Raw genomic sequence first — 25966 nt, forward strand, 5'->3', positions numbered from 1 at the left:
GCAAACATGTAGCAGCATATATGGGATAAACTGCAAATTTCAGTTGGCTTTCAACAATAAAGAAATGCCCCGCACAGAATGAGACCAACACATATGCTATAGATGTGAAGACCAAATTCAGTTTCCCACATTTATAAGTTCTTCACCTTCTCTGCCCAATTCACCTGAGGATACATTGATACAGCAACAATGTACCAAATAATGATACAGGATACCAAAAGATGAAATGTAACACAAAGTTAGCACCAGTTTTGTAACATTGGAAGAAATAATATGAGAACACCAATTTATTTTCCAGAATTTCATAGTAAGATTGAGTACAGACCAGCAAGTCTATCATTGTTTCCATTCCAGTTAAATAGTTCAAAAAATGCATAAACATTGATATGAATTGAACATAAACATTGATAGTTTTGAACTTACTCCTCTCCGGCATCTCTGAGTATGTTGGTCAGCTTATTTGCAATTCCTTAAGCCAAGGCAGCATTGTATACACTTTTAGTTGTGGCTTGCGAATGCGTTGAGATTCCCATAACTGGAACACTCATTAAACCAACAGTTCCAGCAACATAGTAATAGTAGAGATATAATTCATCAAAGGTTTTGTATCTTGATTTCTTTAGATCCATTCTCATTCCTTCTATCATATCTTTAAATGGCTGCATCAACACAAACAAAAGATTAACGCTGAATGTGATATATATGAATCATAAGAAAAGCCATTCTAGAATCAGATATGATTATTGCAGTAGCGATAGAGTTTAGAGCAAGTTGAAGTCAGGTTTATCAGAGACAAATTATTGATAATCCATATAACATGTTAGAGCATGTTTAAAAACAACATTAACAATGGTTTTCATGTTGATATCTAGTTTGGTGAACAAAACTTATCCATACATGGATATCACAGGAAATTTGGAAATCGTATCTGATAAAGCAGCATCAAACATATCAAATGGACGCCCTTGGAAAAGCTCTTCCAATCTTGATTCCCGCCTATCCATAGCAGCTGGTGTTATATGTGATGCATAGTCGCCGCACCGCCCCTGCATTCTGCGCATCTCCGCCACCATACTGCCGTGAATTTGAACGCGCCATAAACATCATTCATACACAGAACATGAAGGAAATCTGATCCATAAACAGGCGAAAAATTTCATACAAATTAGGGCTTAGGGTGAAGAAGAACGAAGAAGAAATTGAAAAAATTAGAGAAATTAGGGAAATTTTTTATTACCGAAATTGAAAGGAAATAACAAAACTGCATGCACATATCACTGGCGGAGCCAAGACCCTGGATCAACGGGTGCAAGAATTTTTAATAAATATAATTTTTTAATTTTATATATATATATATACTACATCATTTATTTTTTATTATAAATTAGTAATTTACAACATAAAATATACGAATATACTTGTTAGATCTCTTTCTCTAGACTAATCAATTTATAAAAAGAAAAAGTTAAATATGTTGTTGGTTGCAATAAATATCTCAATTTTTGGCTTTTAGTTTCTATAAAAAAAGTCGATTTTTAGTTCCATGCGTGCAAAAGTTATTTTATAGGAACTAAAAGTCGACCTTTTTTATAGGGACTAAAAGCTATTTTTAATAATTTTAAACCGACTAAAAACATATTTAATCCAAAAAAATTATAATAAATTTTAACCACTAAACTACTTTATATATAAAAAAAAGAAAACATCAACGCTAATTTGAACTCATGACATTATATATACTCTTTTAAATGGTGAAATTCTAATCACTAATCTACTTTACGAATTTTTTTTTTAGTTATAATATTCAATTACTAAAAAATGAAAATAGATTGTATAAATTAGATATATAAATTATTGTTCATATTAATTAAAATATTATAAATTAAACTATATATATATATAATTTGGAACTTCAAATTATATATTTCATATTAACATGATGTGTCTATTAAAAGCCCAGGCAAATTCTATTGATTTTAGCTTTTATTCTTCTTATAGCTTATTAATGTAATAATATCAACTTATTATTATAATAAATGATATTTATGTGTGACATAAAAAAGCAACCGAATGAGAGAGTGAGTGCAAGTTGTAACGTGTGAGTGAGACTGGAAAAAGCAAGTGAATAAAAACAAGGGTGCAAGTTTAATTATTCAGGGGGTGCAAAGTATGTATTTTTTTTAAAAATTAAAGCACGAAGTAAAATTTGAGGGGGTGCAGTTACAACCCATGGGCCCAATGTGGATCCGCCCTTGGTACAGATATCATAAGAAGAACGATATAAGAGAAAGATGAAGGCATTATATGAAGCATAGCAATTTAGAAAGTGGATGGGCAGAGAATTAAAGTATCTATAGCTGCTGCATGATGGAGGTTTAACGTTACAAATGACAAACGTTGCAACTGCCGCACAGAATCAGTATGAAGAAGAGTAGGGGATGACGTGGAAAATTGTGGAAGCATTTGCTGATGTGGAATGCTTGAGGATTGAGGAAAAGTCAAACTTTTCTTATATGATAGATTAGAATGAGCTCTTTCAATTCTACCATTAAAAAAATTTACAAATTTTTTATGAAAAATTAGTTCAAGTCGAAACATCGTTAAAAATTTCAAAATTCCAGAACTTACATAACAAACAAATGTGGAAGAATTGTTTTTTTCTCTAAGTAAAAATGATATCCTCTAAACGGGGCAAGGCAGTGATCATGCAAATGCCATGGAAAAAGTAACTCATGGCATTTCAAGCATCTCAAAACCTATGCTGCACATTATACAAACATCATTAGTACTCATTTCATTCCAATAAGCCGATAAGTAGGTTGTATTTCGATGTTATTCGGTATATGGTTGATATTTTCTATCAATTTAAAATGTATGGTTGGTTACAAAATTGAAAATATAATTTTGCCTAAAATTTATTCTATTTTGAAGAAACAAATTTATAAGTCAACTCTAGTTGGTCTAGTTAATAAGAACTCATCTCATTCTTCACATAGAGTTAAATTCAAGTCTCAATATTGAGGGTGAAATGATTGGTGGATAATATTTGACTGGTTTCACATAGAGTTAAATTCAAGTCTCAATATTGAGTGTCAAATGATTGGTGGATAATATATATCTTACTAGTAATTTAGAGTTTGTGCCGAGAAGTCATGGCACTGATTAAATATTGTTTTTATCAGAAATCGAATTCGGTATTCTCCGAACATCGTCCTTAGCAGGAGCTCGTTTACCACTCGAGTCCAATTACTTAGTTAATGTAAATTTAACATTTCTAATTTATATCAATATTTTGTTTTTATTTATATGGTCATGACTCATACACAAACTCTATTTTATACGGTTTAAAAACTTTCATTATCAGAAAATAAGTTTTCGTAGAGGAAAAGGAAAAATAGAAAAATGACAATCTAGTATAGAAATAGTGTGTTTGGTACATTAAATGTAAGGTGTATGTAGCAATTGTTAACAATTTAAATAATAGTTTCTTTTGTAGCATATCCCAATTTCAAATAAAAAATTGTTCTGGGTACCGACTAGACCCACAAACTAAATGGAAATGAGATTTTGATTTGCCACTGCTAAAATTGAATCTGGTACCCCTCCTATTTTTTTCGGTAATCAAAATGTTATTTTTATTATTTATCTCATTTCAAAATTACAATTTGGTCGAAAAAATCAACTCTAAAAATGCAGTAAAATTTTTAAAAAAACTCGGTAGTATATTTATAAAATTGATACTTTTTTTTGACTGATACTAAACAATTTTTTGCTCTTTTATCAGTTTTTTAAAAATTCAATAGGAGTTTCTATCATGTTTTTAAAAATCTAATATATTTTTATTTGATTTTTAAAAATTCCATAGTTTATATCATGTAGGCCTATAAAAAAAGGAAGTTAACACTACCGAATTTTTCTATAAGTCCAATATGTATGTTTTATAATTTTCTGAATTTTTTAATTTTTTTGTGATTCATATTCGATAGGCCAATAAAATAACGAAGTTTAACATTACCCGATTTTTTTATAAATCTGCTACGATTTGTAATTTTTGGTATATTTGGAAAAACCGGTATAAAATTATAGCTTTTTTTTCTTTTTCAAAAATCTATAATTTTATACTAGATATTTGAAAATAAATCTGTTAGGCTTTGTAGTTTTTGGTATATTTAAAAAATCGGTATAAAATCATAGTTTTTTTTCTTCAAAAATCTATAATTTTATACCGGATATTTGAAAAATCAAGTATAAAAGATATGATTTTACATCGGTTTTTTTTAAAAAAAATATCCAGTATAAAATCATAGATTTTTGAAAAAAAAAAATAATTTTACACTTATTTAAAAAACAGGTGTAAAATCAATGCTTTTACATCGATATTTTAAAAAGATCAGGTTAAAACTCATGAAATTCCCAAAAATCTGATATAAACTCGTGAATTTCCCAAAAAAATCGATAAAAACTTATAAAATTCCCAAATCTTGTGGATATTCGAAAATCCCTTTTGCCATCGTCCAAATATTGAAATTCGAACACACTATAATATAATAAATCAATAAATCTCTTTATCATAAATGCACCTCCATCTAAGTAAAAAATATATTCGGATACATGATATTGGAATTTGGATTTCAATCTTTGGACGTACCATATTCAAGTGCAAAATTACTTGTATTGCATGTATGTGTAATAACAAAGAGGGAATTCTTATTTCAATCTCTGGATAAACCCCTGAACTAAATTGTAAGCATTATTTGGGTGTGTATTTCGTGACAAAAGGGTGAATTTGGATTTTAATATCCAGACAAATCTCTGGGAAGTATTAAGAATCCATGGACATTATTATGAACCATAATAGAACACTCAAAAATTTTGTTTTGTCCAATAGCACTATTACATCTATTGATTGTTATAAGTTAACTATTTACCACTAGTTGCTCTTCATATATACTAGTTGTTTTCTAACACAAAAAGTCGTACATATAAGTCATTCATAACTAAGAGAAAATTTTATAACTCATTTGTAAACAAACGACAATCATGTATCACTCAATCGATCAAAATATTTACATAAGAAAATACAACTACAAGATATATCTAATACTCGAGTTACTCCTCTTCCTCTTATATTATAGTACAAGTCGTGCCTCTGATAATATTCCATCCAAAGTGACCCTCTTAGGAGTGTCTTCCCGAAACTCTCCTCTATTAATGACATCTCTTCCAAGTGTAACAATACATTGACATATACACATTGCATCTATGACAAATCCTCCGTGACTTGTTCCTTTTCTAGTAACCCCTAATGAGTTGTCTTAGGTGGATCTCCTTCTGGCTCCAGTGTCATGTAAGGATTGAACACTCTATAAAAACATTGGATGCAATAGTATACCGTACTCCGTGTACGAGTACCTGGCACACTACGCACATCTTTTTCCACTAGATGCTCATGGTAGTTTGCAAATGTCGCATAAATATCTCTGTAAGGGATAGTGGTTAGAGTAGCAAATGTGGGGTCCTTGGACATACCCTAGAAATACTTGAATGCTATAATACTCACTCAAGTAGATATTGGTGCATAAGTGTAGACCCACATGTCAACCATCCAGAGTACCAAGATATCACCTCCAAGTGTCGTGTCTGACAGTGCTCACCATACGATGTAAAATAAATTATCATCAACCTTGATGCAGTCTATAGCAAATTGACTGACTCGGTTGTCACCTTAACCATGAGTGGGATAATTGAGCTTGCATGTGGAAAATCCTCAAAGTAGTTTTTAACATAATCTTGTTGGACATGTGACTCCATACATAAGAAGGGGGTGAATTGTGTGTTTTAGAAAAATGGTAGTTTGAAAAACTTTTAGGATCAATTTCAGAGTTTAAAATTATTTTTAAAAGATTTTAGAAATTAGCAGTGAAAATAAAATGTGAAAAGTAAAGACTTAATGGATATAGTGATAACCCCAAGAATTATAAATATTCTGTCAAAAATAAAAGACCTAATCCTCTCCCTAATATTTTTCTTGAGATTATCTTGTAAATCTTAAGAGCTTTAAGTAGTTGAACTCCCGAACCTCCTCATACAAGAAAAATGATGTTTTTGGCTAACTTATATAAAAAAGTATACAGAGGAGAGAAGCGGTTAGTCTTTTTTCTAAATGATGGATTGAAGCAGTTAGTTCCTGAACTAAATCGATATATTACACATGCTATATCAAACCAATGAGAGTGTTTGTATTGAGCTGACCTCACAAACCAAACCGAGGTTTTAACGGGCTGACCACCAATCTATGAGATTTTTTGCAGGTCTTATCTCCAACCTTAGAAATCTTTTAACTAGGTTGAGCTTACGAACTCAACCGAGGTTTTACACAGGATAATCACAACCAATATGAGATTTTATATCACGTTAATCTCAAACTGATGAAAGCTTTTGGTTTGGCTGAGCCTTCAAACCGAATTGACGACTTAGTAACTAAATCTTTAAACCAAAGCTTTTGAAGGGTTTAGCTTCAAACCCAAATAATTAATCTCTAATTGGATAAATTATTCAACCAAGATAAATATGTTCCTTGGTGAATTTTCAATACTACCCTTCTATAATTACATAGATGTCTCACTTGCAAAAGACCTTTCTCGAAAGTACCATGACTAAATTTCTAAGTGAGAGAAAGTGAAAATATTTTTAGATAGTGAGGATTGAGACATGAGAACTCATGATTCTGATGTGAAAATATGAGGGAAGAGACCTCTATTTATAGGCTAGAGGTTATCACAAAAAATGAAAAATTTAGGGCCAAAATTGATGAGCCAATTGATTGGCATCATGCACCAATTGATCGTTTGGCCTAAAATTAATTGTTTAGAAGGTTTTAAATGAAAGGAAAATATATATAGTTGTTACCATTCATTAAGACAATGTCTTAAACATTTAGGGAACATTTTTTCACTAACCCAATCAATTGGCTATAAGTGTCAATCAATTGCTAGTATAAGTTATGATGTATCAGTAAAACTTTGTTGATCATTGTGTCCTCTACTTATTTTGGCTCTTCTTCTTCCTTGATTATTGGGTCATCTTGAAATACTCCATGTTTAACAAGGACCTTTATCTCTCTGAGGGTTATGTGGTTAATCATATGGTTGATTGAGTAATGGCTTCTCCCACGATATCAATATTGAATGTTTCTAGGAGTTTAGTGATTATGCTCTATAAGGAAGTTTTGTTGCATGGCTTTGTTTAGTCGAATCATGTGGAAGAAAATTCTGTCTACCTAGCTTGTTCAAACTTCTTGGGTTAATAGCCACAGGGGTACGACATCATCTCTGATGACATAGTTAAGATTTACGCCCCTTGAAAATAGAATTCTTGTTTGAAGGTAGTGGAGGATTCAAATTTTGGTTTTAAGAAGGTTGATTTGAAGGGAAACTTTATTTTCACTATGGAATTGATAACAAGGTATTTTGGGGTTATGGAGCATTTTAAGTTATTACAACCTACAGATCCTTCATAAGTATAGGATTTTCCCTCAATAGGCAACTAAATACTTCGTCCAAAATTATCCTTGTGGATATCTATTTCCACTCCCCATACTGATGATCTTAGGGAAGTTCCTATAATCCTTAAATTTAAATATAGTTCTCTTACAAGGTTTGGGAAGGTTTTACCGGGTACCTGTGTGAAGAATTCTCTTAGAAAGGCTTGATAGATATGATTTGTAACTTCTCAAGAAGCCTAGTTCAATGTACCACGACTGGATCACATTTTTTCCTAGGATCATCATCTTGTCTTCTTGTGGTGAAAACATCCTTTATCGGGACATCTCCAAATTTCCGACTCTTTGAAGAGGCCATGATAATATATATGGTGGGAGAAAGAGATGTCACACAAGAAAGATGCTGGGAGTGATGAAATTTTGAGATACAAGAAAGAGTGAAAGAGCATACCTATTTATAGTGATCCTCTTGATGATTTGGTCATGTATTTTGGGAAAGCAATTAGTAGTGATTGTGTTGATTGAAAATTAGATCCAAATCATTCCAAAATAGGTGTGTCAATCGGTTGGCTATAGGCTCCAATTAATTGGAAAATCAAATCTTTCATATTAAGCATTAATTATCAATGGTAGGATTTACGTTATTTCTTTGGAGACTATGTTTAGCTTAGATTTGACCTAACAATATGTGTGCCAGGCTCTTCTAACGATTGCCTTAATGTTCCAATCGCTTGGGCTTACGTTAGTCAGATTCCTTGGTGCATTTTGGGCCTTTGTGTTAGATTTTATTGCTTTTTTACAACACTGTTCAGTTTTATTTGCACCTTCTTTCTAAAAAACACTTAGAAAATCATATTTCATGTTAGGAAACATAATTTATTCAGATAAGGAAAAATTAAATCCACTATTTAAAAATATTAATCAAAGTTTTTCGATCATTTCAACCTTAAAATAGTATACCACCTCTATTATCAAGAGACGTTGATAAAACTTCCCTTAAAAGGGATACCAACATATTATGGTGTGTCCTTCTCTATGTATCATGGATACGAGAGTCAGTTCAAACAAAAATATGGGTAAGTCTATCACAAACATAACCATTCAACCCAGTATGAGGTTAACTGATCACTAAGGATCATAAATATTAAAATATCCTAAAAAACACTTGCTTTGATCACTGTTGTTGATATTTACCATCATCGTACATTATTGGATCATGGACTTAAATTATTGTATACTTAAGAGTATACCTCTTACTTTGCACAACTTTATTTAATATTAGACGAGACATCAAACTGCAAAGCAACCTTGCAAAGCATACCTCTTAGTTTCACCTTTGATACCCAAATTTTCTTGAGTCTAGGTGCGTTATTTTTTCTAGAAGGTCAAGGGTTGTTACCTTTTGACCTTTTCAATTTGTTAAAACGAAAGGGCTCTCAGTGGCCAAATCTTCTACAATGTGTTTATTTATAAACTGGACAATTTTTTTCTTATGGTTTAAACTTTCACTAGGTATTCTATCTTGTTTGATTTCTAATACATCCTTTAAGGAAGGGATATGATTTTCTTCCATTAACTTCCTTTAGCCTTTGTATAACCTACCCCCCGAACTCAAAGTCTTTTAAAAAGGTCTGTTTCTGTTCTTTTAGCCTTTTCTATTGGATAAAATAAAAGTCGGTGGCGACTCTTGCTATCCGCAACATTTCAAAAAGTCGGTTCTCCCACCGTATTACAATATCTTTCTCAAATTTCATCATTTGGGGGTGTTATTGGTCTTTTTGGAAATCTCAAGATGTCCCCTAATAGCTCCTTTTGGTTTCATCTTCATTGAGCCTTCCATGTTCAAGTTCAACTCTTTGGAAAAAGATGACTTTTTGTTGACTTTTAGAAGGACCGATAATGTTTGGGCTCATATCTCTCAAATGAAGCATTTCTTGAGCTTGAAACTAACATCAAAGTTGTAGAGAATTCAATTTCCTTGAGGATGAGATTTGGTTGGACAATTTCTGATGAACTAGGTGAGAGTTATGCTAAGTCAAAGTTCGGTTGATTTTCTTCTACAAAACCCTAATTTAGAAACTTTGACTTTTGATGATTTTGGAGCTTTTCTTGATGAACCATGATCAACCCTTGATCAAATGAATGTAACCTAAAAATGTTAATGTTGACCAAACATCATGAGTTTTGACTGTATGTTGACCACAGTTGACTTTTAGGTCAAATCAGTCGACTGTTGATCATTTGAGCTTTTGACTGGGCAATCTTGTGAACCAGGGCTTGAAACTTGGTATGGGGATCCTTTGAGACATATGAGATGCTATGAAGTCCACTTAGAACCTGATTTTACCTTGAGAGAAACAAAATCCTAGTTGGAGGTCATGTGAGTCAAAATATCTTGAAATGTGATGGGAAAATTTTGGGGTATGACACAGTCATATTGAATGTCCTCGACAGCCATGTGGTCCACATAATTTTGTACGGATTCGACATCTAGTTCCCTCTGAGGGGGACGAAGGCACTAGCACGCGGCATGGCCTCAGTGTAGTCAGAAACCTCTTCCCAGGCAATGATTATAGGGAAGTGTTGTAATATCCAACTCTGAAATGAAAATAAAAAACAAGGGGATCAAACATTACTACGAAAATAGAATGAACGACTTTGAGAAAAAGTATAAGGATATAAGATTATTATCACTAAGAGTGAACAGCTACCTGCCACAGTCCATGCCTTCCACTGGCATCCCTCTTCGAGTCTACAGTAGATGTACACCGGTACTGCTGCTCCCAGTTGTACTCATGGATACGTGCCATGAGCACACCGTTATGTATAGTAGAGTACCTGATCTGAAAGAGATCCTTCAGCCCAGAAGCTGTGAGGACATCCTGGAACCACGACTCCGTAGGCTACTGCAGAGAGGCAATCTTTCGCCCGTGGTTGTAGAACTTCTAGAAAGCCCTTTCCTGAAAATTTCCAAAGAAAATACTTTTTTGGTTTATCACCACCGGTATAGTCCGGTTCGAGGGTCAGTTCTGGCATCAAGTGGTTCCAGCCCCCTCCTGATCACAGTTGCGGGGGATCGAACTGTGGTCCTCCCTACCAAGTTCAGCATCAATCACCATTGAACCAACTAACGATTGATAAAGAAAACACTTTTAATAACAAGTAAATTTAAAAATAATAAATTTCCACCAAGGATAAAAAAGTAATAAGACTAAGAAATTTTACCTCTCTGTTCCAGAAATGTCTGGTTGTATGATCTGCATACCTTATCAATAGAGATAAATTTGAGGGACCCCATGGGTAGCCCACAGGCGCCTCAGGTGCATCAGCCTCCTCGTACAATGGGTCTACACCATCAGGAGGTGACAGAGGCATGTTGTCCAATCCTCTCACGTATAAGTTGGTCTGACTGGTCGGCCATAACGTCTGTATTTTATTACAAATAAAGTCGGATTAAATACAATTAACTTATTAAAAGAGAAAGAAAAAAATTTTAATTTCGTAGGTGTAAATATGGAAATCTTTCGTAGCTTCATCTACGGAACTACTTAACGTTTCATTTATTCCGTAGATACACCTATCGTTCTGAAGCTCCAAATACGCAACAATAGCGTCTGTCACTGTTCCAGCATTCTAAAAACTAAATTTTAGTGACTTGATCGTCCGTTTTACACATCAAAAAATACCTAAATTGTCTCTAAACTATATTTTTAAAACTACCTAATCATTTCTACACGTAAAAGTGTATCCAAATGAAACTACGGGAAATACTAGAAAATAACTCAAAAACTTACCGATTAAGTTGAGTTTTGAACGAGTTGGAATGTGTTGATCGTTGTTGATGTTCACTGTCGAACTCGAGAGAAAACAATGAAGTTTGGTGGAAGTTTGATAGTTTTAGTTTGAGAGAGATTGAGAGAGTAGAGAAGATGAAAAGAGAAGAATGAGATAGGAGAAGAGTCTGACGCGAGTTTAACATCAAATTGTTCCGTAAATACTTAATTGGAAGGATTTCGTAGATGTACCTACGGAACAAATACATTTTGAAGAAAAAAAACGTGTTTTCGAAAATACATCTACAAAAGCAGAAGACATTTTTGATAACGCGCGTGGTGCATAAGAGGCCCCAAGAGATAGATTAAAAGTTTTCCTTACATAATACCCAGGATCCTTGTCTCCAACACGCTGTTAGAAGAATCACTACCAAGTTTCCAAGTTTAGCAAGAGTAATATTGTATATATATTTTTTCTTTTTTAATATGCTTAATTGCATTTTTTACTCCTTAAATATTAGATTATACAATTTTGATCCACCCCTTTTTTTCTTTTATCGATTTTAGTCGTTTATATCGTTTGTTTTGTAATTTAGTAGCCTCCATCAAAGTTTCCCTCAATTTACTTTAGAATGACATTATGTATTGAGATGATATTTAACTGTTGTAGCCAACATATATTTTCTTTAAAATTTATAAAAAGAAATCATCAAAGAAATAAAAAATGTTTTGGCAAATACTTTGGTAATTTAGATTAAACATTTTACTATGAGACAATTTCTTAAGAAACAAAAGTATGTGTAACTGTATATAAATACAGGGTGATTGTAGCATTGTAGCTTTTTGGTGTAAACTTAGTATTTTTCATTTTTTAAAACCTTTTAAAGGGGACATATTAGATAAACCCTGTCTTTAGCGGTGTCTTATACTTGTGTTAGTTCTAGAGAAAAAGTATTGTTCCAATGTATTGTACAACTAGTAATATTTATTTATTCTCTTATATGCATTTTAATATTTATCTCACAGTACTCTCTAATCTAGTAAGAAAATCACTAATCTAGTTTGTAAATGTGCTGGTGTCTTATTGGCTACATTAGTAGCTATAGGCTAAGCCATTTAAATTATTTTTAAAAGAACAAAGCTATAGAAAATTAATTTTAATTTATATATAATATATATAGGTCCTTTTATTCTCCACTACACCCTGATACTTTTTCTATCTTTTTGAGTGTTAAAGACTAATCCTCTTTGAACATGTGCTTAACCAGCATCATGCAGGATCCAATTTAGCTAAGATATATACTCTTATTAAAGTACTTTTTGTAAGATATATAGGTATATAGTACTTTATAAACTTTGCCTTGTCACCCCTTTAGACAAGTGCTTCTCTAATATTCTTTCTCTCCAAGCTTCCTTCTAATTTTAATTATTATTCTTTGGCCAATGCATGGTTGGTGCTTTGAAGATAAACAATAATTCAACTAGCATAATACACCAAATATAGTGATGCAAAGACATACTCTATTATTTTGTAATATATTTTTGCTTTGATGAACAACATGAAGTAGGGGTTGGCCAATGTGTGTGTGTATATATATATATATATATATATATATATATATATATATATATATATATATATATATATATATATATATATATATATATATATATATATATATTAAGAAAATATCTAGGATGTTTTATTGTTTTTTTTTTCAAGAAGTGGTGGAATCTTAGAAATTTAACTAAAATAAAAATCGATTAATCTAAATTTAATTATATTTAATTATTTTAAGTACTAAAAAAATATTAAACTTAAAATATAAGGAAATTTTAACAATTACTAGCAATAGTTTAGTAAATATAGTTTTGCTCTTGCATAATAATTGATGTTGGCACCAACAAAAATTTTACTATATGACTAGAAAAATGTAAGTAAACAATACACTACAAGAAAAACACTCGCTAGCCACGTGAAGTTGTGACGTGTTTATCATGTGGGTAAAAAAAGCCACTTGCGACGTGATAATCACGTCACTAATTTTTTTAATATTAAAATAATATACCTAACGTAAACATTATGGGTGTCAGAACTTTGTTTCTTTAAAAAAAAATTGCGGCGTGGGAATCACGTCGCAACCATAAAATAAAAATAAAAATATTAAAAAGACAATGACGTTCACATGGGGGGAGTTTGAAAATTTTCAAAATTTTAGTTGTGACGTGGAATTCACGTCGCAACAATTTAAGAGGGAAATGGTCTGACTTGAGCAGGTGAGAGAAGCAACTTTTGCAGGTGAGAGAATATTAATTATGACTGTTGAGATGGTTGCGACGTGAATATCACGTGGCAAAGTTGTGACATGATATTCACGTCACTGATTGGCTTATATACAAATCATGTTTCACTTTCCCCCTAAGCTATTCATTCCCATTTTTTCCCTCTTCTCTTCTTCTCTTCCAATCTCATACCCACCATATCTATACATTCAAATCTAATTTTTTTTTCCACAAATTTCTTCCAATCTTGTATCAAAGGTAAATTACATCTATTAATTTTTATAATTTCGTTTTTATAATTGCATCAATTAATATTTTTGATTGTTAATTTAGGATTTTTTTAAGGTTTTGAAGAGAAGAATATTGAAGAAGAGTTGAAGGAGAAGAAGGTTGAAGGAGATTGAAGGTTGAAGGAGATTGGAGAAGAGGTATTTTTGACAATATTTTTTATAAATTTAATAAAATAATTGAGATTTTTGTTAAAATATTATGTTTTGTTTTGTTATAGATTAATTTAATACAAAATTATATAATTTTTTTGTTATAGACTAGGCTTTTAATTTATATTTTGTAAAAAAAAAAAGAAAAATAAAATAGAATATGATAAAGAAAATAAATGGTATAAAAATATTATATAAGATAATTTTTTTTAATGAAACTGTATATATTTTGTAAAACTATTGTGATTTATTTTATTTAAAATTTAATTTTCAAATAATTATAGTTTAATATATATTAGTTTCGTTGTCAAACATACATTTATATATATTAGCTGTCAAACATGACATTGTTATTAGTTAGTATGTGATCATGATATCAAATAATATTTAAAAAATACCAATATTAAAAACACTTTACTGTGCATCTATCATTCTTTTTTACTACAACAAAATCAAAAGCTTTATAATACAACAAAATGACTTCAAAATTTATTTATAGTATATTTAGTTTATAAAATTATTAATTTATATATTTTGAGTATATTTATTTTATTATTTTAATTTATTAATTTAATTGATATATTTTAATATATTTAGTTTATTAATTTAATGTATGAATTTAATTTATATATATAAATTATTAAATGGGTTTCAGAAATTATTAAAAAAAAAAAAGAAATTAGTGACGTGATTTACATGTCACTAATTAGTGACATGGAAATCACGCCGCAACTTATCAATTATTACAAAACTATAATTATTACAAAACGTTTGAATTTAAAACTATAATTATTAGTGACATGATTTTCATGTCACTAATTAGTGACATGAAAACCACGTGGCAAATAAAGTTGTTTTTCTGAACTCCATCTGCTGCGCCTGCTCTGACTTAAATGTTGAGAATCTCTATGCAAACATTTGCGACGTGATTTTCATGTCACTAATTAGTGAAGTGAAAATCACGTCACAACTTAGTTGCCACCCGCTCTCCAGCGACGTAATTAGTCACGTCGCAAAAAACAGTTTGTGAAGTGATTTTACTTGTTGTGGCATGAAATTCACGTCACTAATGAGCATTTTTTTTGTAGTGATAGTACATCAATCTACAATTTTATTTCTTCTTTTGCAGGCTTTCACATGAAATAAATTATTATTGAGAGTACTATAGCTATCACTTCCCACACATGCTTTCATGAAAATTCAATTTATTGATCAGTACGACATAGTAGAAGTTGAGTTTGTTTTATCATTTGAATCACTTTAATAGGGTAGCCAATAGCCATATATAATAATTGTGCACAAGTCCTTCTCTGACAATTCCATGTGTAAGCAAAACTTGTAATTAAATTAATATTTCAATATATAAAATTATTTTTATTTCACTATATTATTTAATTTATTTTATATGTACCACTCTAAACCTATTTGCATTCACTTTACATTTATATTTATGGTAAGAGTAGTTTAACCTATGGAATATATAGAATTAGAGCTGTGCTACTTTGACACCATTTTGTATATACACCGTAGCTTACACCTATTGCTGCAACAAAGTAATTGGCTTGGCACATAACTCAAAGTTCAAATAAATTATTAAAAAATAAAAATAGTATATTTGGTGTATCAAATTACGGTGTAGTGTTACAAAATGGTGTAATTATAGCTTTTCTCATAGAATTATGAATCATGATGAATTTGAGAGAGACATTGATTCCTGCTCGTGCTCACAAGCAATTGGATTACAATTCGCGTGGTTAAAAACGAAGGATAGTGAGTCTTACAAGTTGAAAAGAGAAAATATTTGATGGATTGACTTGATGCTTTCATAATTTCATGCGTGGAACAATGGACCATATATCCCATTGAGGGTTGCTATTTATACACCCAATATCATACACTTATACAGTTACACTGTATAAAATACTTTTTGGTATGTGCTTGTTTTTAGAATAAAGTAAAAAATAATGATTAAATATTAAAAAAAAAATCAAAACCGTAATATACTACGGTGTAGGTGTCACATAAATTGTAAGAATAACATTTCTGTATCCCATTATCTTCCAAAAAAACATTATCAGCTTCATGATGTAGGTTGAAGGCCATAAAAAACAGTCCATTATTTTTCCTCAATTTCATAGGTTGATAATGTCAACTTGGTTTTCTAATTTTTTTTCCAAACAATAATTTATAGAGTTTATTCATAAATAATAAGCAAATAGACAACAATTAAAATTGTGTTGTTATTTCTTTTTATGTGACAAAATCATTTTTTTTAAATTTATTAATTAATTTAGGAGATACAACATTGTTATACACATGAATATTTTTCTTCTGTATTTCAGAATATCTATTGACATAAGTGTCGATCTCTCATTATGTGGGTCAATCCAAAAATTCATAAGCACATCTTTCTTTACAGAGACTCTATCCCGTCGAAATATGCCAATTAACACATCACTAATAAGGCCATGTCGGTATTTGAAATCTGAAAGCTCTCTACAATGAATTGTGTGTTCTTCAAATGTATCCAAACACGTCTTGCAACAAACAGGTAAACCTCATCAAAAGGAATTAAGGAAATCACAAAGAGATATATCTGGATAGCATAGTACTCCACCGATGACATATGTTTAGCTAATCTATTAATAGGAATAATAAGGAGAAAATTACGAGCATGTGCGACTTACAAAAAATAAAAATAAAATACTTTCTATCTTGTGGTCATTTCTAATTTTACATCCATATTGAAACTGTACAAAATGGCCTCAGCACCACCCGATACCCCAACCCCAAACTAAAAGTTATTGAGATAACATGTCACAATTTTACTGGCCTCTTTCATAGCAAGTTAGCAACCTTAGATACCAACCGTCCCCAAATAGAATTCACAATAATTGACTATATTCTGCCATCAAACTTTAATAACTGCGTTAAGGTTACAGAGACAATAAACTCTATCTAACTCATAAGACATATTCCCCTTTAATCATAAATTAATAACTAGAATGATTGCATATAAAATAACTCTTGTCTTAAATTATACTAAGTTTTTAATAAACAAATATTAATGGTAAATTTGTTTGGAAGAAGATAAATTTATTAACAAAATTCAAATACATCTCTTTCTCTTTTATACTTCTTCAATGTCTTAATCCATTACCATTGAGTTACACTTTTTTATCCTATGTCATGGATCAAAATGCTATCTTGTTTTAGATAACAACGAATCACACACGTTCCAATACCATTTTTGACTATTGTAATGAGTATATTGGAGTGGGGAATAATTTGATTGAAGAAGGAGTTTGTAAGAACTAATAAGATGTAAAAAGAGGGAAATATTTTCAGGAAAATAGATATGAAACGGTTGTTGGGAAGAGGACATTTGGTGAATAATTATTTGTGGTGGTGGTGAGTGAGTGGAAGTGGAGTAGTCATTAGAAAAAGAAATGATGTTATATGTTCTATTATAGTACATACTATGAATATTATATGCTGGAAGAAGTGACAGATGGAACCAAATATGTAACATTGAAAGCTGACCCCATACATTGTGGAGTTATATATCTAAAGTCACTTTTGAAGTGGGGAAAGAGGGACAAAGAAAGAGAAAGTTAGAGAATCATACATTGGTGGGAATAATTGACCATAATACACTCTTGTTTCCTTATTTTACTTTATACTATGTACAATATGCATAAATGTTGATTGAAAAAGTACTTTTTACTAGTTAGCTTAACTTGAAAATCCCAAAATTAAATAATGAATATATCTTGTCTGTTATGTAGACCAGATACATCTATTACTCAATAAATCTAAAAAGAAAATATTTATTTATAAAATAAATCTAAAAAGATAATCTTTACTTATAATACTGGTCGTAAGGAGTGTGTTTTTATCTTGTGTTTACAAATTATCATTTCCGCCTCTTATTACTTTTATGCTCCCTAATTCTTCCCATACTCAAACAAACACCGTGATCCAACAATCACTCTCTCTCTCCATTTACTTCTAATTTATTATTGTATTCATTTATTCATTCAACTTACAAGATAAAATATATTTAAATCCTCACCTCACCCTTTATTAGTCTTTCAGACACATTGAAGAAACAAGAAAACCAGTTCTGTCTGTCTTCTCATAATAATCACTCATAGCAACAAGCAATGAAAACAAATGTCTCCCATTCCAAAGCAGTGTTCAGGTGATTTTCAAAAGCAAACTACTTTCACTTCCTCTTCAAAAATGACACTCTTTTACTCTCATAAAATGGCTTCAAAGTAGCTTTCATCTCTAAACTTATTATCCCAAGTAAGCCTTTCTTTGTCATGAATCTGTGTTTGTTATTGTAGAATGAAAATCTGCATGCAATGTTTTTGTTTTTGATATTTTGATGCTATTAGTTCTCTATGTTAATTGCAGGATCATAAAATAAGATCTTCACTGCTAAATCATGAAACAAAGCATAGATCTTGAAGTGGAAGCTTATGCAGAATATGAATCTGAAGTTACAAGCCAAGTTGGTTCCAATGTATCAACTCAAGAAGCCTCTTCCAACAACATCACAAACCCTAACTACAATAATATATCTCTTGACTTAACTCTCAAATTCAACAACAATGAGATACTAACAACAACTAGAGACTCAAATTCAATAGGATTCTCACTCTCAAGCACTTCTGAGAGCAGCAATGAACCTGCATCAGCAACTGTTCCAAGAGTTTTCTCTTGCAATTACTGTCAGAGAAAGTTTTTCAGCTCACAAGCTCTTGGTGGACACCAAAATGCACACAAAAGAGAGAGAACAATAGCGAAAAGAGCTATGAGAATGGGAATTTTCTCTGATAGGTATAATGCTAGTTTAGCATCTCTACCTTTGCATGGTTCTTTTAGGTCATTAGGGATAAAAACACACTCCTCAATGCACTATGGTTTTTCAGTACCAACAACAATTAGGCCTCATAATCATCACGAGACGAAAATCAATACGAGATTCGAACAAGGGTGCGTTGGATTTCCGATATTCTTGGAAGATGAGGAGTCGGAGTTGTTGTGGCCGGGTAGTTTTCGAAAGGCGTCGGAGACGGCTGATGGAGAACAGAATTTCATACTCACTGAGGTGAATCCATGTGTGGACATAGAAAAATCTACACCAGATTTGACATTGAAACTTTGAAGGAGGCTAATTTGGAAAAGTTGGATTTGAATTTAGTTTTATGTATAGTAAAATATGTATGAAAATTTGTTATGATTGCTAGATTGATTACTACTACTACTACTAAACTTGTTGGTTTTTGTTTTTACTTTCATCTTTAGTTTTCTATTAGGTGTTTTTGCTTTGGTATATTGTTATGTGTTTCTCATTGTATAATAGCTATATAAGAGTTCTTATCAACCTTACAAATATTTCATCATCAATCAATGATCCATTTTTGCATTAAAATTAAATGTAAAGGAATTCACTAATAAATGTGAAATGATTAAACTAAACACACTTTAAGTGAACTAGGAAAACTCGAGTGTGTTAATCTCTCTATCCTTAACTTCTTACATTTATGTTGTTTTATTTATAAACATTTTTATTTACTTTAATTTCTTTAAGTTCAAACATCCAAGTCATAAACATATACTCTAAGTCCACTCAAGGGACAGTTTATTGGTAAGGCCCAAGTCCACTTGACATCACTTTATCTTGGCTCTTTTGGGCTAAAACTCACTAAGCTCTTAGAAAGTACTCAAAAGAACATGGGTGAGTTCAGGAAAACATGGACAAACTTGGTGAGAGTTCAGACCGAACATGGGCAAGCTCCGACCTTGGGTTAGGAGATCAGCTCAGCTTCGCTGACTCAACTATGACTCACATAACAGTTATGATAAAAGATTGCACACACTCTTGATAAGAAGGCGTGTGATTTAAGAAGGTTGGTTGCATGCAATGACGGATCTTACCCCAAATATTAAGAGGTACGGTAAATATTAATTAAAAAATTAAAATAAATATTTTATAAAAATATTTATAATTTTATATAAAATTCAAAGTAGTATCAATACAATATATATATATATATATATATATATATATATATATATATATATATATATATATATATATATATATATATATAACATTTGAATATAATTTTTAATTTTATTGGAAGTTTTACACTATAAAATAGAACCAAATTATGATGTTTGAAACAAAAATTTAAATAACAATGTTTAAAAAAAAATTCCAAAAAAAATAAGTTTTTCAAAAAATTTACCAAAATGTCTAGGTTTTGCGGGACCCTCTGGGGTATGCGCCAAACCATTTGGCGCATTGGTATCCTATTTTACTCAATTAGCCAATTCATTTGGCGTATGAGTGTAATAGGAATAGGAAAAGAAAAAAAATCCACATAGGCGCCAAACCATCTGGAGCATACACCTAATTTTGTACCAATGCGCCAATTCATTTGGCGCATACACTAGGGGTCCTACAAAACCTAAACACTTTGGTAAATTTTTTAAAAAACTTCTTTTTTGGTAATTTTTTTTTTAAACCTTATTATTTAAATTTTGTTTTTCATGATGTTTAACCGTAGTATTACTTTATAAAAAACGAAATAATTTATTTATAGCATTAAACAAAAAACTGATATCTTGACATTAGTAAAAAATATACAAATAAATTACTAACTACTTCTTTTCCTTTTTTTTATATAAAAATCTACATATCATACAATCATACAATAGAAAAAAGCAAGATGAGAATTTGGGCAACTTTGACAAATGTCATGCTCACATCGATTCTCATCTTTTGTGAAGTTACTATAAAAGGAAACTTTTTTAAAAAATAATTTTAAAATTAGCCTAATTATTACTTAACCTTTAATTAACCTAAATCCCTATATTCATTAACCTAAAATCCTATAATTACTCCTGATTTTATTTTTTACGTATAGAATAAAACAAATTCATTATGGTTTTCCTTAAATACTTCCTTGGAAACTATAGAAAACTCAAATCCAGCACGTTCAACATAGGAAAGAGATATTTGGAGAAACGATTCACTCTTTCTCTTTTCCAATACGTTTCATCATACAATAGAAAAAAAGCAAGATGAGAATTTGAGCAACTTTGACAAATGTCATGCTCACATCGATTCTCATCTTTTGTGAAGTTACTATAAAAGGAAACTTTTTTAAAAAATAATTTTAAAATTAGCCTAATTATTACTTAACCTTTAATTAACCTAAATCCCTATATTCATTAACCTAAAATCCTATAATTACTCCTGATTTTATTTTTTAGGTATAGAATAAAACAAATTCATTATGGTTTTCCTTAAATACTTCCTTGGAAACTATAGAAAACTCAAATCCAGCACGTTCAACATAGGAAAGAGATATTTGGAGAAACAATTCACTCTTTCTCTTTTCCAATACGTTTCATCTCTGTATTCTAAACCACCTACCAGATCCTTAACTTACTGTATTCCAATATTTACCAATAAATAATAACCAATATCAACACAATCCACTGTTTCTTGCATGAATTGATTCGGTTCTTTAGACACGTGCGAAATCGCGTTGCTGAGTTTGTTGTGGTTCCGTGTCAGTTTCGGAATTGCGGTTTTGAAGTGGTGAATGTCGGATGCGTATCAAAAATGGTTTTGTATGGTGCTGATTCGTTTCTTTTTTCTTTGGCAGATAAGGTGAAGTATTTGTTGTTGTGTTGATATCAGTTGGCGATCAATGTTTGATGTGGGCTTTATGTGTGATGAAGATGATGTTGCGGTTTGCAATTTTAGAACTTGGTGAGGTCTTTCTGATTCTGTGTTCTTTGATCTTGGTTTTGGATTAGTGTTTCATTGGCATGCTTATTTTTGTTTCTTATTTCTAACATTTCATTGTTCCCTTTCATTTGTTCTTGTGGCGTGGTGGTGATTGGATCTGGTGTGCGGTTGGAAGTCGTTGTATCGCTGTGGTCGGCTTCGATCTTGGAGATAGCGGATGAACGGATCCGTGCGGCAAGTTCGATCTCGGTGGTGTCTGTGCCAAGAAGATCGGATGGACCGTGTGTGATGCGTGAAGGATGTCAGATCCGTATGGATAGTCGTGAGGAGGCTGCGAGTCCGTTGTCGGTATTGAGTTCCGCACATAACCTGTCTGACAAAAAGCACAAACCAAATTTCTTCTATTTTGCATTCTAATAATGAGTATGATTTATTTCTACATGTTATGTTATTTATTCTGTATCTGAAAAAATGAAAGTTAGTTTGTGTTATTTAATTTAAACTTTGTCTGTAGTTAGCTATTTAGAAATTAAAAAGTTTTAAGAATTGTTTTGAAAATTTATTTAAACCAAACAACAATTTTGTTAAGGATATGTTGAGAAAATTGATTTGCAGAGATGCTTTCAGAAGATTTTCGGCAGAACAAGCTTTGAGACTCAGTAACAACGTATCATAATTGAGAATTGAGAAAATAGAAGTAGTAGAAAGTTTGGCTACCGGAGACAGAGGAAGCAGACCACATTCGTGTAAATTCTGATGAAGTGATGCAAGTAGTTTTTTTTGTTTTTTCTTTGGCAATTTAGAAGGTTTGAGATGAGTTTAGGAAAAAATAACTTTAAAAGGTAGATAGTCCTATTAGGAATTAAATTCTTTTCTCTGTTTTACAATAAAATAGAATTTGAGTCTGTAGATATGGTTTTCTTTAATACTACTACCATCAAATTCATAGTTCTGAAAATAAGAAATTTATAAAATATTGTAATCAAAATAAAAATATTTTATTTAGAGGAAACTTTTTTAATTATCATGATTTAATGGCATGTTACTTTTAATTATCATAATTTAATGGTTTTATAGGAAATCTTTTAATTATCATGATTTAATGGTAGGTTAATTATTAGAGTTACTTTTACAATATTTTAACATGTAGAATTTCAAAAGACTCAACTTTGCATCGGGAATATTCTACTAATTGTTCCTTAACATATTATAATGCAGATTTTAAAAGTGACTCACCAGTTTTCTAATGCAAGTTCAAAATGCATTGCTTGTTCAATGGATGCGCCTGCTTTTGAAATTATTTATTAGATATTTTATTTAATGACATTTTGTTAAACATGCTATATAAAATCAATAGAATTGATTGGAATTAAATTTAATTAATATGATTGACTGTTTCAATTATGCCATTATTAATTATAAATAATGTAAATAGTAAATAAATAGATTTACCGTTAATAAATAGGTTTGGTTACTTTGTAAACAAAATAAAATAAAATAAATTTATGTATATGAATAAAATGTTAAACATACTTAATTATAAAATTTATTTCACGTGAATGTAATTGAATACCAACTAAACTTAAAGGTACCGGAGTGTTCACCTTAATTTAATCATTTGAGAAACAACCAAGATACACACACCATAGAAAAATTATTCCTTATCAATCAAACTAATCAACTGCATTTCAACTGTCAAGCTATTAAAAGACAATGCCACCACTTTTTCCATAATAACCTTTTTGTTCCTTCAAATCACAAAGTAAAAAGGACTTCTTTGTCATTTCATAATCAAGACATATTTACAACTTCAAAACAAACCAGCATGTGCCACATGTTCTCTTCTTTTCTCACTTTTTTCTCCTTTTACAAGTTAAATTATTTCTATCTTTCATTCTATTTTAAACACCTTATACATAGTACACTTCAAAATTTTTAAATTATATTAACTCACCATCTCATTCTTTTTTCAAATTAAATTCAATTTTCTTTTATATTTCTTTCTTTTTATCATTTCATCATTGTATCTTTTCTACTTAACTATTTTATTTTCTACTAATTATTTTTAATATATTAAAATATATAATAATATAATATATATAATAATAGCATATGATTATCATACTAATTATTTATTCAGAAATGGTAAGTGTACACCACAATGGTACACTCACACCGTATTAATCTACACAATTCATACCATTTTCATTTTTTAATAATTTATTTGGCCTTGGTTTGTGTGCAAGATATATTTTCTTTATTGCCATGTACGGTGTAAGCATACGGTGTACACAAAACAAGTGTACACATAGCAAATCTCTTATTTATTGGTGTCTAATTGTATACAATATTGACATTTAGTAAATAGTCATACATACAACTAACTTTTCAACTCATTGGTCATTATCAGAAAAATACATATTTTATTTTAATTAATATTTTCATTATTTGAGATTCAAAATTCTTATTTTCAATTGTCAAAAATAAATTCTTGCATGTCACTATCAGCAAAATATCTATTTTATCTGAGACACAAAATTCTTATTTTCAAATGTAAAAAATTCTCTTTTTTTTCACGGGACGCTATCAACAAAAACGTATTTTATTTTGATTAAAATTGTCTTTATTCGATACACAAAATTCTTACTTTCAAATGTCAAATTTTCTTTTTTCTTCACGGGATTTTAATTAACAATTGTCTTTATTTGAGACCCAACATTCTTATTTTTCAAAATATTAAAAATATATCTTTTTTTTTTTCACGGGCCACTATCAAAAAATACTTATTTTATTTTAATTAACATTTGCCTTTATTTAAGACACAAAACTGTTATTTTCAAATATCAAATTTTTTTCATTATCCATTTTAAAGACATCATTTTTTCATAATTATTTAATACAATTGAATTTATATTATCATTATTTATTTTATAATCAAATAACTAATTTTAAATTTATATGTATATCTAAATAAAATATATATCGTAAATTTACCCGTGCGGACGCACAGGTATTTTGCTAGTTCATAATAAAAAACAATTAATAATAACTATTTATTAAACTAATAAAGAATCAATTATCACCATAATTACATTTTTATACTAATAAAGACTAATGAAACTATGTTTCCATATCTTAATTGTAATTTTCATCTTGACTATTTTTTCATAATTACTTTCATTTATTTATTTTTATTTTTAGTTCTATATTATATTATTTTCTTCAATTTTCATTGTCTTTGTATCAGTTCAATATCTACTTTTTTTTTTTAAATATGTTAATATAAAATCACAGGTAAATATTATATTAAAAACAAAGATTCTCATTATTTTTATATATAATATATATATAACAAAAATATTTATTAATTGTTATAGTAAATAATTTTAAAGGGTAATGTACTCTCACATTAATATGTAATTTTTTTTATTTTTGCGAATGAGATAATATAATTTTATCCATAGAACAACTATTCTTATATATTATTATTATTATTATTATTATTATTATTATTATTATTATTATTATACATGAGATATACTTATTGCTTCTATTGCATCCTGATCAGGAAGATTCAATATGTTGCATCCTTGTCATTTTAAATTTTCAATTTTCAGTTTCCTACAATTCATCTTTCATTTAGTTACATATATTCTAACTTAGTTCTATTGTTTTTACAGACACATTTTATACTGTTTGAGGGTGTGATGCAGAAGGATTTTATTGGTGCTCTTGATTGAATTAAGAAGCTGAAATAAAACTAAATATTGATAGCATAAAAGTAAATGAATGATTTTTCTTTTGTAAATTGTAACCTCATTTAAATTGATGATTTTTCTTTTAGTTGCATTTTTAAGCGTAATAATTTGTATTTATAATTTAAATTGATTTATTATATAATTTACAATTTTTTAAATTAATTAATTAATTCATTTATGATTATTATAACACTTTAATTTTAATGTAGTCCAAAATATTTTTATAACATTATTATTATATACAAAAATAAATTCATTATTGATCATTTACTAAAACATTATTGATCGTTTTCTAAAATTCAGATGCCTAATCTCTTGTGCCGCGGTTCACTCTCCTTTGGAACATTTATTGCACTTAGGCATTAAGTGTTTGTTTTTTCAACATTCACCTTGAATGTCTTATTTCTTCGTAGTTCAAACTGCATAATCAATTT

At 30.0% G+C, this 25966-nt stretch overlaps 2 protein-coding genes and 1 long non-coding RNA gene across 4 annotated transcripts; 2 read left to right on the top strand and 1 right to left on the bottom strand.

Annotated features, from left to right (window-relative positions):
* Positions 1-470: 470 nt before the first annotated feature.
* On the bottom strand, positions 471-1073 carry LOC131619390 (phytoene synthase, chloroplastic-like). The gene is made up of 2 exons (XM_058890493.1): positions 909-1073; positions 471-659 (listed from the first exon to the last, which is right to left on the bottom strand). The coding sequence occupies exons 1-2, from the start codon at positions 1071-1073 to the stop codon at positions 471-473; spliced, it is 354 nt and encodes a 117-aa protein (XP_058746476.1).
* Positions 1074-13705: 12632 nt separating this feature from the next.
* LOC131617517 (uncharacterized) lies at positions 13706-16250 on the top strand. Its single transcript, XR_009288600.1, has 3 exons — positions 13706-13815; positions 13891-13985; positions 15127-16250. It is a non-coding gene; the product is annotated as an uncharacterized LOC131617517 (long non-coding RNA).
* A 1722-nt stretch (positions 16251-17972) lies between these two features.
* Positions 17973-19426, top strand: LOC131617518 (zinc finger protein 4). Of its 2 annotated transcripts, none has more exons than XM_058888798.1 (2): positions 17973-18201; positions 18420-19426. In XM_058888798.1, the coding sequence occupies exon 2, from the start codon at positions 18451-18453 to the stop codon at positions 19171-19173; it is 723 nt and encodes a 240-aa protein (XP_058744781.1). In that variant the 5' UTR covers positions 17973-18201; positions 18420-18450; the 3' UTR covers positions 19174-19426. The 2 variants fall into 2 exon arrangements, with proteins under 2 accessions (XP_058744781.1, XP_058744780.1); XM_058888797.1 differs by having other exon boundaries at positions 17974-18308; positions 18420-19425.
* The last annotated feature ends 6540 nt before the right edge of the window (positions 19427-25966 follow it).

The sequence above is a fragment of the Vicia villosa genome, linkage group LG7 (assembly GCF_029867415.1).
Source record: "Vicia villosa cultivar HV-30 ecotype Madison, WI linkage group LG7, Vvil1.0, whole genome shotgun sequence".
In the NCBI taxonomy this organism is placed as follows: domain Eukaryota; kingdom Viridiplantae; phylum Streptophyta; class Magnoliopsida; order Fabales; family Fabaceae; genus Vicia; species Vicia villosa.